Below are 19,082 nucleotides of genomic sequence, written 5' to 3' on the forward strand. Positions count from 1 at the left end.
AGATATCAGGGGCTAGGCAGTGGCACACCGGGTTAAGCACACATAGTAAGAGACTCAGATGAATCCCCATTAGGGGATTTTCTATTTTTTGCACTACTGGTACATATTAATGACCAGGCATTTGATTTTAGAAGGTCATTTTCACTGTCCTAGCCATTGACATTATTAACTTGCTATCTCTTAAGGCCACTTTTTCTTTTTATTCTTATTACCAGCCTCAGCATTTTTAAAATGTTCTTTTAATTTCCTTTGTCTTTCTATAGAAATCACTGTACCACATTTGACTCACTGTGTTTTATCTATCTGTCTGATAATGCTATATTTAAAGACCAGCTTGGGCTTGGTAAAACAAGCAAATAAATTAAAAAAAAAAAAAAACACAAACCTCACCTAGCTAGTGTACTTGCTTTAACATATGCACAACCCAGGTTCAAACTTGGTTCACATTGCACTGGAAGTTTTGGTGCTGTGGTGTGCATGCGTGCATGTCTATCTGTCTTGGTCATGTCTGGCCATTTCTACTATAATGAAATCAATCTAAAGACCAACTACTGGTCTTCTTAGTTTTACTTCAAATGCTATCCCCCACTCCCTCCTCAGCTGTCACCAATGAGTGTCTCTCTGTCTTTTTCTCTGCTCTCTCCCTTTTATTTTATCAGAGCACTGATCAACTCTGGCCTATGGTGGTGCAGGGAATTTAACCTGGGACTTTGGAGCCTCAGGCATGAAAGTCTCTTTGTATAACCATTATACTATCTCTTCTTGTCCTCACCAATTAATCTCTTACTCTTTGAAATGGATTCTCAGCTTTTAATTTATGTAACAGGGAGAATTTGTAGATCTTTGACTTCTATTTTCGACTAGACTTTTCCATCCTATGACTAAGTCTAGAAAAATGCCTTGTTGCAATTAGATGATCCACAAAGATGCTAGATAGGTAGATAATGGTATACAAGGAGTTACTAACTGATGAGAATTCAAGAACTTCAGTCCCATTGCAGAAATATTAGCTGCTGTAGTTTATAGTTACACTACTTTGACAACGTGCGCACATGCGCGCGCGCACACACACACACACACACACACACACACACGCACATCTGTCTTGCCTAGCTAGGAAAACAGAAGCTAACAACTTCATTTAACCAGATCTGTCACAAATGGTCTTAAGAAGCATGTGTCAAATGCCCTGAGGAAGGATTTCCAGTGACTCAAACAAAAATGTGCATTTACTTATATGTGTGTCTACATACACAAGCACTTAATGATCTATACTAAGAAGTTGTCATTAAGTAGGGAATGATAAAGCTAAACAATCCGTCTTTTATATATGTTTATTTTGAAAAGAATATTCAATAATACTTTAAATGGATCTTGCATTAACTCTGAATACTCAACTCAGAATAACCTGTGTTTTAAATGTTAAAGATATGCAGGATATCAACAATCCTATGTTAAATGAACGAAGCCAGACCTGAAATCCAAATTTGATTTCACTTACATTAGACACTCATAAAGGACAAACCTATGAATTAGAAGGTTGTAGCTTGGAACTGATGGTGACATGAACTAGGACTAATTTTGCATTTGTATAAGGGATTTTGTCAGGATAAAGACAATGTTCTAAGACTGGGTTATAGTGATGGTAGAATAGTTTGGTGACTTTATTGAAGCCACCAAATGCTGTACGCATACCTGAGATGAACAAATCTTATGCTAAACATATTCTACTTCCATAAAGTGGAAAAAATGTATTTATAGGGGAGAAACCAGTGATAGGAATCTTCTTGAAGCAGAGAAAGTAGCCCATTAGAAATAAATTTCAACTAACAAAAGAGCTGAAATAATTTGACCTTAGTAAAACTAGAGAAAGACTTAAAATGTTCTAATACTTATGGCTTAAGCTTAGAAAATATTTATAAAACATAAAAACTGATTAACTCCTTATACATTCAAGGACTATCTTCTATTATATGCAACTCTTAGAGAAACTCAACGTAATAATTCTCCAGTCGCTATAATAATCCTTGTCCACCCCCCTTAAATGTAAATCGAATGCTTGTTCTTACTTCATGAAGATAATCAGCAAGTATATTACTTCATTCAGTTGACAATATTTTTGAAAGTGCATTAATTCACCAGAAACAGATCATCTAAAATATTATCATTACACATCTATCTCTCCAAGAGAATCCTGGTACTTCCTCCAATAAAACAATGTAAAGAGAACATAAAACATTTAAGCTGAACTTCCCAGTGAAAAGTGACATGATACTTACCAAATCTCCTTTAATGAAATCTAACTACAACTCCTCACACGATTAAAATTTGTGGCAACTTTCTAGAAGCTAAGCAATCTGCTTCATACTGAGAAAAACCCAGTCATCATCCTCAAGTTGGTAACAGGTAAGGTGGATAACAAAAGACAACAAAGTGGAACCAGTATTGACGCCAGGGGGCTGTCAAGGAGGCTACTTAACTTGACCCTTGTTAAATGAGATGAGGCCTTGCTGTAACCAGTTTTACAGAACTGACTGAGAGTTTTACCAGGCTGAATACACATGGGACAGAGAGCAGTGACCACATAATCAGGATATTATATTATTGGAAAAGAATTATTTAACTTCTTATTTAACAAAAGAGTTTCTCAAGTAGAGGAAGGGCCGCTATTTTGAATATTTTGGTTTCAGGTAAGAAAATCAGTGGTACTAGGATGGAGAGAAAATTCAAGCTGTGGTATGATGCTTCCCATTCCCTCCCAAGATAGAAAAAAAAAACCCAAGCAAGGTGTGGCTTACCTCGTACAACCTCTTCCACAGACTCGGTGGTGGTGGTGGTGGTGGTGGCGGCGATGCTGGTGGTTCTCTCTGTGGCCTCTTCATAGGGTTCCTCAGCCTCTTCCTCGACCTCATCACCATCCTCATCATCTTCATCATCCTCAACTTCAGCCACTTCCTCTTCCTCTGTGACTTCCACTACTTTGTCTTCACTAAAACAGGAAAGAGAATCAACAGCGATGGTCACTTAATCTTCAGGGGGAAAAATGAACAAGGAATTTTCAGTGGGTGAAAAGCATGAGTGTTAACTTGATAGGTTGGCAACATTTGGCCTGTAGGCATGGCTTCTCTTAGTCTGCACACCTGCACAAAGGAGAGATTGTAATTCTAATGAAATGACACTCTGGAAAAGGCTAAATGAATGGAGACCCTAAGACTACCTGTGGTTGCCAGGAACCCTAGGTGAGGGAAGAAAATGGACAGTCAGAACACAGGGGATTTTCATGGGCATGAACATACTCTATGCCGTCATGTAATTATAGATAAACTTTATGTGCACTTGCCAAATCTCATAGAGAACCGGACAACAAATAGTGTGAACTGTAAAGACACCATGAGCTTCAGTTAATAATAACATATTTGTGGCTCCCTTCCCTGGGAAAAGTCTGTAAATCAATTTGTATTTATTTATTTATTTCCTTTTGTTGCCCTTGTTGTTTTATTGCTGCAGTTATTATTGTTGTTGTCATTGATGTCGTTGTTGTTACATAGGACAGAGAGAAATGGAGAGAAGAGGAGAAGACAGAGAGGGGGAGAGAAAGATAGACACCTGTAGACCTGCTTCACCGCTTGTGAAGAGACTCCCTTGCAGGTGGGGAGCCAGGGGTTCAAACCGAGATCCTTAAGCTGGTCCTTGCGCTTTGTGTCACATGAGCTTATCCCGCTACACTACTGCCCGACTCTCCAATTTGTATTTCTATCTTAGCAGATAAAGTTTTGCTGCTTACAATGATAATAGTAATAACAATAATATATTGATAGTAGTTCACAAGTGCTATACTAATGCAAAATATTAATAACTGGAGAAAGAGAGGGGTGTGTACAGAGAGTATAAGAAAGGAATTCTGTGCTCCGTGCTAAAATTTTCTATAAATCTGAAGCTGCTCCAAACTGTAAAGACTATTAAAAAATAAGACAAAAAAGTATACTGTATTATAGAGATTATTTCTCACAATGATATACAAACTCTGAATAGCACACATATAGTAGATAAATATATATGGGAGCTAGTTAAAATATTGCTATTGAATGTTTCAATGGAAAATGAAGAGGAAAGGACTATCTTAAATAAATCTGTAACACTCAGTGGTCAGGGAACTAACTGGAACTATTCAGTTGTGTTTTCTCCTCCTGCTATCTCTGCAACCTTTTAGTCTATTTGATATTTCAGTAAGTTTCAAATTTCAGTGATAGGAGCCAGGCAGTGTTGTGCCTATAGAATGTACATGTGACAAGTTCATAATGACCTGGATTCAAATCCCTGATCCCCACCTGCCTCAGGGAAGCTTCACAGGTGGTGAAGCAGTACTGTAGGTGTCTTTCTTTCTTTCTTTTTCCTTCCTTCCTTTTTTGCCTCCAGGGTTATCTCTGGGGCTTGGTGCCTGCACCACAAATCCACTGCTTCTGGAGCCAATTTTTCCCATTTTGTTGCCCTTGTTGTCATTATTGCTATTGTTGCTATTAATGTTGTTTTTTTTTTTTTTTTTTGGATAGGACAAAGAGAAATTGAAATTGAGAGAGATGGGGAGACTTAGAGGGGGAGAGAAAGGTAGACACCTGCAGACCTGTTGCACTGCTTGTGAGGCGACTCCCCTGTAAGTGCAGAGCCGGGGGGGCTCGAATTGGGATCCTTACATATTCCACTGCGTTACCACCCGACCCCCAGGTGTCTCTCTTTCTTTCACCACCTCTATCTCCTCTGCCTTTGTCCAAGGAATAAATAAATAAAATAATATTTTCAGTGATAATCAGTTTCCCTATCAGCACTCTGAAATGGGGCCCAATAATCTATATTTCTTTCCTTTCATGTCGTCCAGTTACTGGGGGTCCAGACATGTACTGTGACACCACCACTCTGCTTCTGGTGGCCAATCTTTGAAAAAAAAAATATTTTGATAGGAGAGACAGAAAGAGAGAAAAAGACAGAGGAAGGAGAGAAGCCTACGACATTGCTACACTACTCATGGAAGCTACCCCTTGCAGGTGGGGACCGGAGGAGGCTTGAACCCAGATCTTAGGGCATGGTGACGTAAACACTCTACTGAGTGCACTACTAACAAGTCCTAAATTTGCATTCCAGAGCTCATGTAATGTTAATATTTACCACTAACCGAAAGATAATACTTCTGAGAACCACGGAAACTTCTGATACTGAGAATAATGGTAACAGATAGTATGTGACAGTGTGATTATGAAAGAGATTATAAATCATAATCGTGGCACTGGATATCTGTAAGCTTTCACAGAGAGGTGAACAATCAATCAGAAAATATGATGGCAGAAGAAGGGAATGTCTAGAGCAAAACCAGAACGTCCCAGTAAGAGATCCTTGTGGAAATCATACGGCTGTCAAGGTTGATATGGTCCAGAACCTTTGGACCATGATTGATGGAGATAGGAGTTAAGTGTTAAGTAGTCATAGTACCTCACATGACACCAGGCTGCACAGATGGAAGATACCGGACATTTTCTCTTTGATCAGATCACAAAACCAGTGCAAGGAGAAAGATCTATAAGTGGTGGAGCATTTCGACTGAACAGAGTATCTACTGCTGCAGGTCTTATTTGCCAAAAACAACAACAACAACAACAACAACAACAACAAAACACTAAGGAAATAGAATTGAGAGCTGCCACAGCGACATATAAATCTACACACACACAACAGAGGATAGCAGAGGGGAACAGTTACCCTGTACTGATTCTAACCAACAAAGAGAAGATGGCTGCTGGCAGACATAGTATGCCCAGAGAGTTTGTGTCAGCCCCAACATGTAGTTCGCAGTGGGAGTCTAACACTGTATAGGAAACCAGACTTCAAAGATGTTAGAGAAAGAGAACAGCAGGATTTCATGGTCTAGGAAAACAGAAGGGAGGGGGGTAGTTTAGAAGGACTAGGACTGAATGTTTGACAAGAGAGACTCATGTAATATTTGCTGGAAGTGAGCTGTGTAAAGAAATAAACAGAGTGCAGAGGGATTCCTAGATTAACTGAGTTGAAAGAATTTTACAGTGGGGCTGGGAGATAGATCACTCAGGAGCGTAGAGCACATTTTGATTTTATTTTTTTATTGTCACCAGAGTTATCTCTGAGTGGTACTATGAACCAGCTCTCCTGGTTGCTAGTTTATCTTTCTTTTTTTTTTCTTCCTTCCTATTTTATTATTTTATTTTATTTTATTTCTTGCCTCCAGGGTCATCGCTGGGGTTCGGTGCCTGCGCCACGAATCCATCACTCCTAGAGGCCATTTTTTTTCCCTTCTGTTGCTCTTGTTGTTTATTGATGTTGTTACTACTATTATTGTTTGTCATTGTTGTTGGACAGGACAGAGAGAAACTGAGATGGGAGAAGAAGAGAGAGGGGGAGAGAAAGACAGACACCTGCAAACCTGCTTCACCACCTATGAAGTGACTCCCCTACAGGTGGGGAATCTGGGCTCGAACTGGGATCCTTACGCCAGTCTTTGCGCTTTGTGCCATGTGCGCTTAACCTGCTGCGCCACCACTCGGCCCCCTCTTTCTTCCTATTTTATTTGATAGGACACACACACACACAGAGAGAGAGAGAGAGAGAGAGAGAGAGAGAGACGGAATGAGAACAAATTTTATCATATGTGGGACTTTTTGCAAGAGGAAGAGTCAAAAGCAGTGGAGCAATTCTGTAGTGCCTTTCCTCTCTCTCTAGTTCAAAAAAAAAAAAAGGCTCACTAGGAATGGTGAAGTTTTATGAGTTTGGAGCCCCAGAAATGACCCTGGTAGAAAAAAGACATTTATATAAATCCATAAATCCAAAGGACTCCCCCCCCAATGAAATATCTAATTTTGATTAAATCGAATGCAAAGATAATAGTGAACACATCCCCCAAAGACATTTATTATTGATACATGTGGTTAAGAAGGAAAAACTAATTCAATAGAATAACAGTAGTAATGGGGGCTGGGCGGTAGCATAGCGTGTTAAATGCACATGGTGCAAAGTGCAAGGATGGGCTTAAGGATGCCGGTTCGAACCCCCAGCTCTCCACCTGCAGGGGGGTCGCTTCACAAGTGGTGAAACAGGTCTGCAGGTGTCTTGCTCTCTCCCTCCTCTCTCCATTTTCCTGCCCTATGCAACAGCAACTACAGCAATAACAACAATGATAAACAACAAGGGTAACAAAAAAGGAAAAATAGCTTCCAGGAGCAGTGGATTTGTAGTGCAGGAACCAAGCCCCAGCAATAACCCTGGAAGCAATAAATAAATAAATAAATAAAATAACAGTAGTAGTAACTTACTGGTGTGTCAATAAATTCTAGAATATAAAATACTAACCAGTTAGTAAGACCATGAAGAAAAGTGGCAGTGCTAATCATACAGTATAAGCCTTCATCTACACAGAGATAAATTAAGTGAAATAATTTTCTTGACTGCCTAAATTGCTGCACAAAATCCCTGGATTGGGACAGTATTTCAAAAAAGAATCCTAAATTTAACAGTTGCTCAGATACTCCAATTTTTACTGAGTATATGTCTGAGTTTTTTCCTATAGAATCTCGATGGCTATAGAATATCTTGGCTATAGAATATAGACCCTATGGGGGATCCACGGCAGCATAGTGGGCTAAGTGCATATGGTTCGAAGCATAAGGATTCCGGTTTGAGCCCCCAGCTCCCCACCTGCAGGGAGGTTACTTCACAAGTGGTGAAGCAGGTCTGCAGGTGTCTATCTTTCTCTCCCCACCGGCCCTGTCTTCCCATCCTCTTGATTTCTCTCTGTCCTATCCAACAATAATGACAACAATAACCACGATAAACTAGGGTAACAAAAGGAGAAAAAAATGGCCTCTAGGAGCAGTGGATTCTTAGTGCAGACACCGAGCCCCAGTAGTAACCCTAAAGACAAAAAAGAAAACAAACAAAAAAAATATATACACCCTATGCATGTGTTTGGCCCATTTATTGTGTCTGAGATCTCATCTGTATTCCATCATATCATAGGCACCAATACTATGCAGTTCTTCAATGAAGTGTAAAATTCAGAAAGAAAAAAAAAACTAACTAACCAACCAACCAACCAAAAAAAAAAAAACCCAAACCAGTAGTCTTTTTACATCATGAACTGTGCGTGCTGTCTTGAAGCAGGAACTGGAATAACAGGTCCCAAGTATGTGGTTGAGGGTAAAGGCACTGCTTTTGTTACAGCCAAAGAAAGGCTTCAGTGAGTAGAGACAGGACTTGCATGCTGGAGTCCCAAAGTTTTATGCTTTGTGCCTCATAGGATAGAGTAATGCTTTGGCCTCACATTCAAAAATAGATACTTTAAAAAATTTTAATTATTATTACCACCAGAGTTATTTCTGGAGTTTGCAGCCTGAATGATGAATTTACCATTCTTAGTGGTCACTCATATTCTCTCTTTTCCCTTTCTTTTCTTTTTATAGAGACAGAAATTAGGAGGGGTGGAGGAGATCTAGAGAGTGAGGGAGAGAGAAAGAAAGATACCTGCAGCATGACTCCTTCACTGCCTGTGAAGCTTTCTCCCTGTAGCTGGGGACTGGGGTTTTGAACCCAGGTTCTTAAGCATGGTAATGTGTGTGCTCTGCGAAGTGTGCAACCTCTCAGCCCCCATCTGTTTTTTCCCCTTCCCTTCTTCCCTCCCTCCCTTCCTTCCTTCTTTCCTTTCTCTTTTTAGAAGGAAGACACAGTGCTTTGGTCCTAGGTAGGAAGGTAAAAAAACAACAACAACAAAATGACCCTGGACACCCCTTCCCCCCAACTCCCTCAACCTTCTCTGATATGAGTTGACTGCCACACTTAAGACTCTAAACAGAAAACATGCTTATGCAGACAGCTGTGTTTAAAGCGATCTGCATTCTGGTACGTGTCTCTCCATGAGAAAGAGTGAAATATATGCCCATCATTCATCACAGCATCTGCCAGAGCAATTTGCTGGCATAATAACAAGGAAGAAAGATGTATAATAGTTCAACTGACTGAGGAATTAAATTACTCAGCCTAAGAGGAACTCAGGTCCAGTTCTTATTACCATAGCTTTGATTTCTGGAATTAAATTCAGATGTCCAATGAATTGAATTATCTATTTGAATACTATTAAAACAGTAGCACATAGTTATGTTTTAATGATGGTATATCTTCCCAAGGAATGCTGAGCAAGCCAACATCAGAAACTCCAATCAAAGTTTTCAGAAATGGTAGGAAACATGGGAAAGGGAACAGAATTTCTTTTTTCCACCTCCCCTTGGCCTGGCAGGTTTGCTCTGCAATGTGATTAAGGGAAGCTGGTGAGAATGCAAATAGGAAGGAAGGAAGGAAGGAAGGAAGGAAGGAAGGAAGGAAGGAAGGAAGGAAGGGAGGGAGGGAGGGAGGGAGGAAGGGGAGAAGGGGGAGGATGGAAGGGAGGGAGGTAGATAGAGAGCAAGAAGGAGATAAGCAAAGAAGGAGAAACAGCACGTCAGACTTCTTTTATGGACAGGTGAGGCTGCGTATCATAAAGCAATTTCCTCATAATCAACAACTCACAATGAAAGAACCCACTGAAAGATTGTTAGATAGTTTACTTGAATAGTAGTGCACTGCTCTGCCAGCATGGGACCTGGGACCTGGGACCTGGGACCCGGGACTCAGGACTCAGGACTCAGGACCCAGGACCCGGGTTCAAGTCCAGCCCTCACTGCATTAAAGGAAGCTACACTACTGTGGTCTTCGTACCTCTTTTTGCTTCTCTACCTCTCTCTTTCTCTCTTTCTTCCTTCCTCCCTTCCTTCCTTCCTTCCTTCCTTCCTTCCTTCCTTCCTTCCTTCCTTTCTTTCATGAATCAACACAAGCAGAATGCCCTGATCACCTGCCAACTTAGAGGAGACAACTTTCACAGGTTTTAAATTCCAATCATGGGAAACACTTCTAGTGGATGAAGGGAGGATCAGAGGATGCTGATTGTCTCACGAGAATCTAGATTTCGGAAGGCTAAATGATCAAAAGGACATGACTTTGAGAAAATATATCACCAGAGATAAGATTTGATAAAATTTGATGTGTCAGCAAATGGGACTTCACTTTGGGGAAGGATCAACTACTATCCTCACATAAAGGCTAACCATGACAGTCTCCCCAGCCCTCACCTCCCCGATATTCCCCCTCGATCGCAGAAGACTTAGATTCGCATCCCACTTTCCATTCCTTTTTGTGTATGTCAGACACAACAATTCATTATTTGTATACTCCAGGGAGGGGTGGGGTGGGGAGCTGTATGTATTCTTTCGTTGCCTCTCTTAAGACTAACTGTTGTTTTTATCTCCCCCTTTGGAGGACAAAGACAAGGAAATAGCTAAGAGAAAGCTCTGATTCCCATGGTCATGAGAACTGGACAATCAAGAGACCTGATCTATTAGAGCACTCAGGGGAGATGGAAAACAGGACAGCTGTCAGTTCCCAAAGTGCACAGATTCTCAGAGGGTCAGAGAGCAAGTCTCAACAAGAAGATGAGATTCCGCTGTGTTGCTACAGAGACAGGGAGAAAGCAGTTCTGAGTCTAGAACACAGGGAGAAAAAAAAAAATTTTTTTTTTTTTGAAAAAAGGTCAGCACGTCCCTCACTGGCCTGTTTCTTAATTCTACAGGAGGCACAATGATTGGGTTAAGAGGTTGTTTCCAGGGATAGCAGTATCTGAAATGACTTCAGTTAAATTAGGAAACTTAGAAGCTGTCAGAAACGGGGGGGGGGGGGGGAGAAGTATCTTTCATTCTCGGAAATTCTGAGAGACTTTTTAATGGGGAAAAGCTAAGAAAAAAAATCAGTATCTCCCCCAGTTAAAGGCACTGTTAGGAGTGAAACTCATCCAAGTCTGCACAAGGCTATAGTTGTTGATTTTATTATGAAAACAGACACTTTTATCCAGATAGAATAGGCATTTTTCCTTTTGGCAAGGGGGAGGTTGGTGGCTAGGGATGGGAGGTGGGCCCCCCCCCCCCCATTGGGCTGTTGGTGCATCTGGCTATGTTCATTTAAAAAAAAAAAGCCAGCTATAAACCTGTATTAGATCACTTCACTTTACATCACAGCTCAGGATAAAAGGGAGAGTATGCCGCTAGTGTAGTATCTCCTGGGCAACACTCTCACGGACAGTTTGAGAATAAGGAATCTGTTTTGTGGTTGAGAAGTTTTTGTTTTGTTTTGCTCTGTTTTTTTTTTTTTTTAATCATTTGAAGCAACACTGCAATCAGAACTCTGTAACTGAAAACATTTAAATTCCAGGTTCCAAACCTAAGAAGAAAACAGCCAACACTCCACAAAAAGAAAAAAAAGAAAAATATCAAGAGGCTGAAGACAAAACAAAAATTTGGTGTGTGTGTGTGTATGCATATCAGCATGATTAGTGAGACCTTGACTGGAAGACTGTACGTGTTCATTTAAACTAAGTAACTCATTCCCTAATTTTATTCAAGACATTTGTAAATGAACTTGATACTCAGAGGAATTAATTCACCATATGTCTTAGTAATTACTAAAAATAACCTACCTACCTTTAATGTTAAAAGTATTAGAATCTCTGTAGCATCTAAAAAAAAAATCCCCAAAATAAGTTCTCACAGATTTCTCTTTAGCATCTGTTTTGATGGTGTTTTGTAAGTGGTGTGTTTTAATAATTTTTCAGTTGCAGAGCCTTTGTGAATTTGATGAACCTTTTCACATGAAAAATGACTGTATAGGAAAATTATGAGGGATCTCAAAAGTCAGACTCCTTAAAAAGACCAACAAAGATGCATAAACTGGACTGCAGAAGAATTACACATGGGCACTGGTTTTTTTTAAAGACTTTTTAAAAATATTTATTTTCCCTGTTGTTGCCTTTGGTTTTTTATTATTATTGTTGTTGTTATTGATGTCATCATTGTTGGATAGAAGAGAAATGGAGAGAGGAGGTGAAGACAGAGAGGAGGAGAGAGAAATATAGACACCTGAAGATCTGCTTCACTGCCTGTGAATCGACTCCCCTGCAGGTGGGGAGCTGGGGGCTTGAACCAGGATCATTAAGCCAGTCCTTGCGCTTTGTACCACCTGCGCTTAATCCGCTGTGCTACCGCCCGACTCCCATGGGCACTGAGTTTTAACAGTGAAACACACCAACTTGCAGAGAGACCAGGTATTCAGATTATCTTTCTTTAGTAACTTAGAGTTTGAGATGGAACGGACCTGTATCAACTCATCAACAAGGCACAGAGCCATTCTGTCAGGTACCTTTCTGTGCTGCACACAAACACCTATTCAATCACCTAAGTCTGCGATGCTTTTATCCAGTGTTAGGTGCTATTCTGGAGTAGACCAGCGGAAGTGACAAAGGCCAGTTTGATCTCATAAAGCATCTATGTTCACAGAAGAAGCACAATACAGGGAAAGGAGTAAGGATAAGAGAGCTAGTCAACAGCACTAGAAAGAAAAGGAAACACCAGGGAGAAGGATGCGCATGGGCCAAGAGGAGGGTTTTCACACGTGAGACCTCGGCTTCAGTCTGCACTGTGAAGGCCAGAGCAGGACTCTGGTATCACTATTTTCTGTTTTTACACATGTATGGCTTCCTCTCTCTCTCTCTCTTTCTCTCTCTCATAAAAATAAAATCTAAAACAGAAAAAAAAAGGAAGTATAGCTAGTGTTGCTAACAAGTGATGAAAACACATGAGTGTAAGGTGTGGGGCAGCATTTCAAGTAGGGTAGATGGGGAATTCCACCAAAAAGGATCCTAGAGATTAGGCTGAGAACTCAAGAGTTAGGCAATGAAAAGAACGGGGTTGGGTGGATAATTAAGGTAGGAGTAAGAGTAAGTGCAAGCAAGCATGCCCTGATAAAGAAGAAGCCACAGCCAGTGGCTAGGGAGGAGTGAACGAGAAAGGGAATTAGTTTCGATGGTGGAATCAGGCAGGCAGGGTGTGACCTCATAAGGTATGTAAATTATGGGGCAAAGCAACATTTCAATTTCTTGGTGATGGCAACAGCTCAATCATATTTATGCTTTAATGATGCCTGGTTGCTGGGTGGAGACAAGAGTAGAAGTCCAGGGACTAGTAAGGGACAATCACTAGAATTATATTGGGGAACAACAAGGGGGGACCATGGCGATATCAATGATGCCAACCTGACTTCCCTGGGCAGACGACCACACCAATGTGTCCTGGACCCCCACCCCTGCAAAGCCTGCCCCACTAGGGAAAGATAGAGACAGGCTGGGAATATGGATCGACCTGCCAATGCCCATGTCCAGTGGAGAAGCAATTACCTTCCGCCTTCTGCACCCCATAAGGATCCTGGGTCCATACTCCCAGAGAGATAAAAAATTGGAAAGCTTTCAAGGTAGAGAATGGGATACAGAACTTTGGTAGTGGAAACTGTGTGGAATTGTACCCCTTTTATCTTATGGCTACGGAAGAAGGGCAAACGCTAGAAGAAGAAGAATCTTATGATCCTGGCTTGCCATGTGTGAGCAGCATAGATCCAGAGGGGAAGCTCCAGGGCTGTGATGTCTCTCTCTCTCTCTCTGAAATGTTGGCCTGAGTTGTGCAACTGCCCATGCGAAAAGTCCAATGATGCCTCAATAAACAAATAAAGACTAAAACTTGCACATTGTGCGAAGTGCAGGGATCCTGGTTCGAGCCCCCAGCTCTTCACCTGTGTGTGGGGGGTTTGCTTCACCAGCTATGAAGCAGGTCTTCAGGTGTCTGTCTTTCTCTCCCCTCTGTCTTTCCCTCCTCTCTCAAATTTTCTGTCCTATCCAACAACAACAGCAACAAAATAATAATAACAACAGCAGTAACAATGGGAAAAAAAAAAAGATGGTCACCAGGAGTAGTGGATTTGGTAGTGCAGGCACCAAGCCTCAATGATAACCCTGGAGGCAAAAAACAAACAAACAAACAACCCCCCCAAAAAACAAAAACCTTAAAAGTCCCATTCTATACTCTCAACACTAGGGGCATAGAAGGCTGAACCTGGTACTATACAGGTTCTTGCATGGAAAAATAATTCAAGGAGGACATTTCTGGCACTGAGGAGAGTCTGACTATGAATTCTTTATCTGGGGATAAGAAAAAAATTATCACCAATTTTATAGGTGAGACTGAGAGGGTATCATCTGGGCACTGGAGAAAATAAAAGTCCTTAGATCTTAGAGACACAGAACTGAAAGGTGGAGTGTACTTTATGTCTGAATTTTACTTTGAATCATTAAAAAAGGGGGGGGGGATAGTATTCTGGCAAGACTTAGAAAATATTAAATTTGGAAGATAATTATAGTAAAAAAGTAAAATCGCCTTCTTAAAAGTCTATCTTGGAAGCAACAAGAGTCATGCATAATCGAAAGCGAGTTCTTTTCCTGACAGCTTTATGAACTAATTAACATGAAGGAGAAGCACTGACGGTGATTAAAAAAAAAAAGTTTCAGGCATTTGAAAATCTTGAGCTACGAAGCACAATTTTGGTTAATCAGATCTCCTACTGGAAAACTTGGGATGAACAAACGTCTCCTGACCTTTAGATGAGGCTACTAAGTGCAGGTGACTTGAATACACTTCAAAGACAGAGTTGTAATATAAGCTTCTTCAGCAATTTAATAATGATTTGAGTGTGCTCTAGATTCCAGAGTCTGTTGCAGACAGACAGTAGGAAGAAAACAGACAAAATGGTTTGAGCTGCCTGATCCAACCCGTAGGGCGAGGAAGCTAGCCCAGCAGTAGAGCAGTGCTGCAGGCATCTCCCCTTCGGTCTCTCTCACTCTCTATGACAAAAATGGCTCCTGGAAGTAGCTGGAATGTTATCAAGCATCAAGCCCAAGCGATAACCCTGGTAGCAAACAGACAAAATTCTCTATTCCTCTGGAGTATATAGTCTATTTGGGGTGGGGTGAGGGGAGCAGGCAGAAGAAGAGATACACAAAACTAAAACAAAGATCTTTTATTAGGAATGCTTGCAAAGGTATGCTGAAGAGTGGGGAGGGCAAGTATCGGAGAAGGATCTCTGGTCTAAGGACACCAGGACATTAAGTGGTGGATGTGGTAAAATTCTAAAAATATTTCACTTACTTATTATTTAATGGGTATAGACAAAGAATTTGAGAGGGAAAGGAAAGACTGAAAGGAGGGAGGCGGGAAACAGACAGACAGACACCTCCAGCTCTGCTTCTCTACTCACACAGCTCAAAGCTTCTCCTCTGCAGGTGGGAGCCATTAACTTGAACTTGTCTCCTTGCACACTGTAACATTTGTATCCAACTAGGTGTACCACTTCCCAGGGCCGGGAGTGATAGCGCTTCTACACATAGAGGGGTGGAACTATACTCCCAAATGTTATGATGTTGCCAACCAATATGAAATAAATAAGAAGACACACTAGAGGGGGTAGTTGCAAGGACTCTGTGAATTAGAGTAGAACTACAGAAGGCCCAATCTATGAAATGGCTAGGAAGCCCTCTAGAACAGCCACGGAGAAAGAGAGCAGCCTGTCCTTTCTTTTGGTGACACCTTGTGAAAGATCTACTTTTCAGAAAAAGAAGGTACCTGCCTCTGCAGGTTTCTCCTCCATCTTGCTAGGTAAGAAAAGACAGTTATCCATGTATCTGCATTATCTTTTGGGTCCAGTCCTTGTTAATTAGCTGTGTTTGTGAATTCTTTTCCCCTTTTTTAAGAAAAAAAAAAATCATACTACTGGCTGTTCAGTTCACTGAAGGCTGATGTTCTCTGGATCCTTAAGGAGGGGCAGTGAGGTAAAGGGAAATTTTCAGATGTCACCTACTAGCTCTAGTGTGACTACAGGCAAGTGACTTTGTCTCCTGCCACTTAATTTCTTCATCTTCTAAATAAATCCTTGAAGATGACTCACCTTACCATGGCTCAGGCCCTGGCCTCCATCTGTGACACCAACCACATGGAGGCACAAAGGAAGTTCAATGGATAATGAGTGATACAGTGCTCTGGTCTCTTATCCCTTCCCTCCCTGTGTTTCCAGCCCATTTTCTCAACCTCAGAAACATTCCACAGATGGAAAATTTGGCCACAGAGGCAGGTCACTTATGTCACACATACCTGAGATCTCGAGTTTATTTTCCAGCTCTTTGTGAAAATAGACGATGGGGAGAATGATAACATTACCACCCTGATCAGCTAATATAAATCAACACTTAAGAAAAGGACACGGTATTGATAGGACTGGTTGTTTCACATCTACCTGGTCTAAGATTATAGGTGATTTAATATTTCAGAAAAAGATTTATTATAAATGCTTTCACAATTTAAGCCCAGTGTTAGAATTTAGTTTACAAATTTGAAACATTAAGTGTAGACTAAAGGAATATATATTCAGAACTGAAATGTATGCATTTAAAGAACTCGAGACACTCAATTTATTTCCCGCGTCATAATAAATAGAGATTGACATGACTATAAGTTCATAGGAGTATGTGTTAACTATTCCGGCCACCAAAGGTCTGTGTCCGTACCCCCAACCCCCTATAGTGAAGCTGAAAATTTACCCTCCTCCCTCCCCCTTCTTTTACTTTTATTCAATAAAAAAAGAAAGAGAGAAAGAAAAGGACAAGGTAAGATCTACAAATTATATGAAGGTGTACGTATTTGCTATTATTAGACTATAGCTTTGCTTTGCATTCTATTAGTTTTTTTCTTTAATGCTATTGAATTTTGAAAAGGGTCTAAATGCAAGTATCTTTTGGCTTTTCATGTACAATGTGTTCAAGCCCCCAGGTCTCCATCTGTTGGGGGGGGTCGTTTCACAAGCGGTGAAACAGGTCTGCAGGTATCTATCTTTCTCTCTCCCTCTCTATCGCTTCCTCTCTCAATTTCTCTCTGTCTTATCCTATATTTCAAAAAAAAAAAAAAAAAAAAAAAAAAGGCCTGCAGGAGCAGTGGGTATGTCATGAGGTACCAAGCTCCAGCAATCCCCTTGATGGGTAATAATAATAATAGTAACAACAAACAACAACAACGACGGTGATGATACAGCTAAATCTATTTTTAAAAGGAAGCATGTTGAGAAAAATAACAACAGAACCAGTGACCATCAGGAGAGAGGGGGTTAAATAGAGGGTGAAAGGGATGCTTCAGGATGGAGAAACTGGGTGGAAAGCAGTTGCTAATGGTGACCAAGGACACAGCAGGAAGAATGAGAGGTGAGGATGGAAGTGGAAGGCTTCAGCCTTGACCGTGACAGCAGAGCAAAAAAGTATTTCAGACTTCACTGAGATTCACGATCAAAGACCACAGATGATCTAGTACATTATTTGAGATAGACAGGGGACAAGGCAATTAGGTTTAGTTTCCCAGTGTGCATGGACTCCAGACTCCAAATGGAAGGAATTGAGAAAGACTCCCTTGTTATGAGTGGTCTACACAGAAGGGTCAACGGTAGTTGTGTTTTAGTACTGACGGTGAACCACATGTGAGGTTGGACTCGTGCAGGAGAAATGCAGAGATGCTGTAAAACTGTGGTTTGTAGCATTTTCTTTCTGTGAGACTGGTCATTAATAACCTACTTTAAATGCAGTGTTGTTATTCTGTGACTGCCTTGGAAATATATTTGCGTAAAACCAGAGGGCTTCATTTACTACTCTGACGTGTCCTGGGCTCCAATGTTCCAATAATATTAGCTGTAACATCCTCTTGGGAACAACTTGAGGCTAACCAATTAATATTTGAAGGAGGTACAAGCACTTAATAGAGAGACACATGAATAGCATATTACTGGAAGTAAAAGATAAAATATTTGATATATCTTCCCTAGCTAACTAGCAATTAAAGTTTATGACAACACAATTCTTCTAGTACAGTGTCTGAAATGTATAAATTAAAAAAAAAATAAAGGTCTCCAAATACATAAAGTTGAAAGTAGAACAATTTTATGATTGTTTGAATGTCTTCTAAATTTCTAGTTAAAATGTCCAAGTGAGCGCAAATCAGCTCCACGTTAACATTTACAACTATCTGCCAAGGCTGTGAAATGATGCTGTTCTATATTTTATTTCTTTAAACTAAGGAGAACTCCACCATGTCTAAATTCATATAATATCATAAGCTGTTTACCATTAAAGCTTATTTTAACAATGTACTTAAACTTAGCTAGGACAGAAAGTGCTTAAGAAGTCATTATCTACTGCTATTGGTTATAATAGCCATAAGACCTACAATACTTCCAAAGGAGTTAATTAACAAAGAACAAGCTCTAAGAGCCATTATTATCAAGCCAGAAGTAGAAAGATGATTTGTCACTGTACCCTAAGAAAAGCTTTTCTATTTAACAGTGTGAGTTAATGGGAAGGAGAAGGATTCGACTTAAGATAATGGTAGTCAAATAATGGTCTGCCCTCACTTACAATTCCAATGCATACATTGTAAACAAGCCCATGTAGATTTTACTTTAACATGCTCTAATAGCCACTGTTTAATTCAGTCTGAAAGGAAACATTATGAAGTAAGTTCAGCACTTTTTCCCATGTTAGCAGTAAAGAAATACTAAAATAAACAAAACTTTACCAGGTTCAAAGTACTCTTTAAAGCTTAGAAGACAATTTTTGAAGCAAAGATAATCTTATTTCCTAACGAAATGTTTCTTTTCTTTACAACTTGGATACATCCTCCTACATTGAGCTTCCATTTCTACAGTGTTTTTTTTTTTTTTTAATGGGGATTATCTCCATCATTGGTGAGTGACCATGATTCCAATATTGACCTTCCCCTCACGCTGATCATCTTTTTCCAATTTCAAGGCTAACACTTGTTTGCCAATCACAGGAACCTCTTTCCCACTGTGTTGACCAAAGGTTGTTAAGCAGAAAACTCTGAAAATCAAATCTACCCATCAGAGAAACAATGACTTCAAATGTAGAAGAAACCTTGAAGTATATGCTACAAGAGATATTTATGTTTATATAGTTTGGATTACTGTTCTCAATAAAATAGTACCAGTCTATAAACATATTTACAAGGAACTTCAAATACCATAATACACTTTTGAATGTCCTCAGGCAATTTACT

At 40.2% G+C, this 19,082-nt stretch overlaps 1 protein-coding gene across 6 annotated transcripts in view; it reads right to left on the minus strand.

The window, feature by feature from the left end:
• APP (amyloid beta precursor protein) overlaps window positions 1-19,082 on the minus strand; it is a 271,787-nt gene that overhangs the window by 130,617 nt on the left and 122,088 nt on the right. For all 6 annotated transcript variants that reach the window (XM_016186733.2, XM_016186732.2, XM_016186731.2 and 3 more), the window contains exon 6: window positions 2,799-2,989. In XM_016186733.2, the coding sequence (XP_016042219.1) occupies window positions 2,799-2,989 (191 nt within the window). The remainder of the gene's footprint in view (window positions 1-2,798; window positions 2,990-19,082) is intronic.

Source organism: Erinaceus europaeus, chromosome 9 (genome assembly GCF_950295315.1).
Source record: "Erinaceus europaeus chromosome 9, mEriEur2.1, whole genome shotgun sequence".
NCBI classification, from domain to species: domain Eukaryota; kingdom Metazoa; phylum Chordata; class Mammalia; order Eulipotyphla; family Erinaceidae; genus Erinaceus; species Erinaceus europaeus.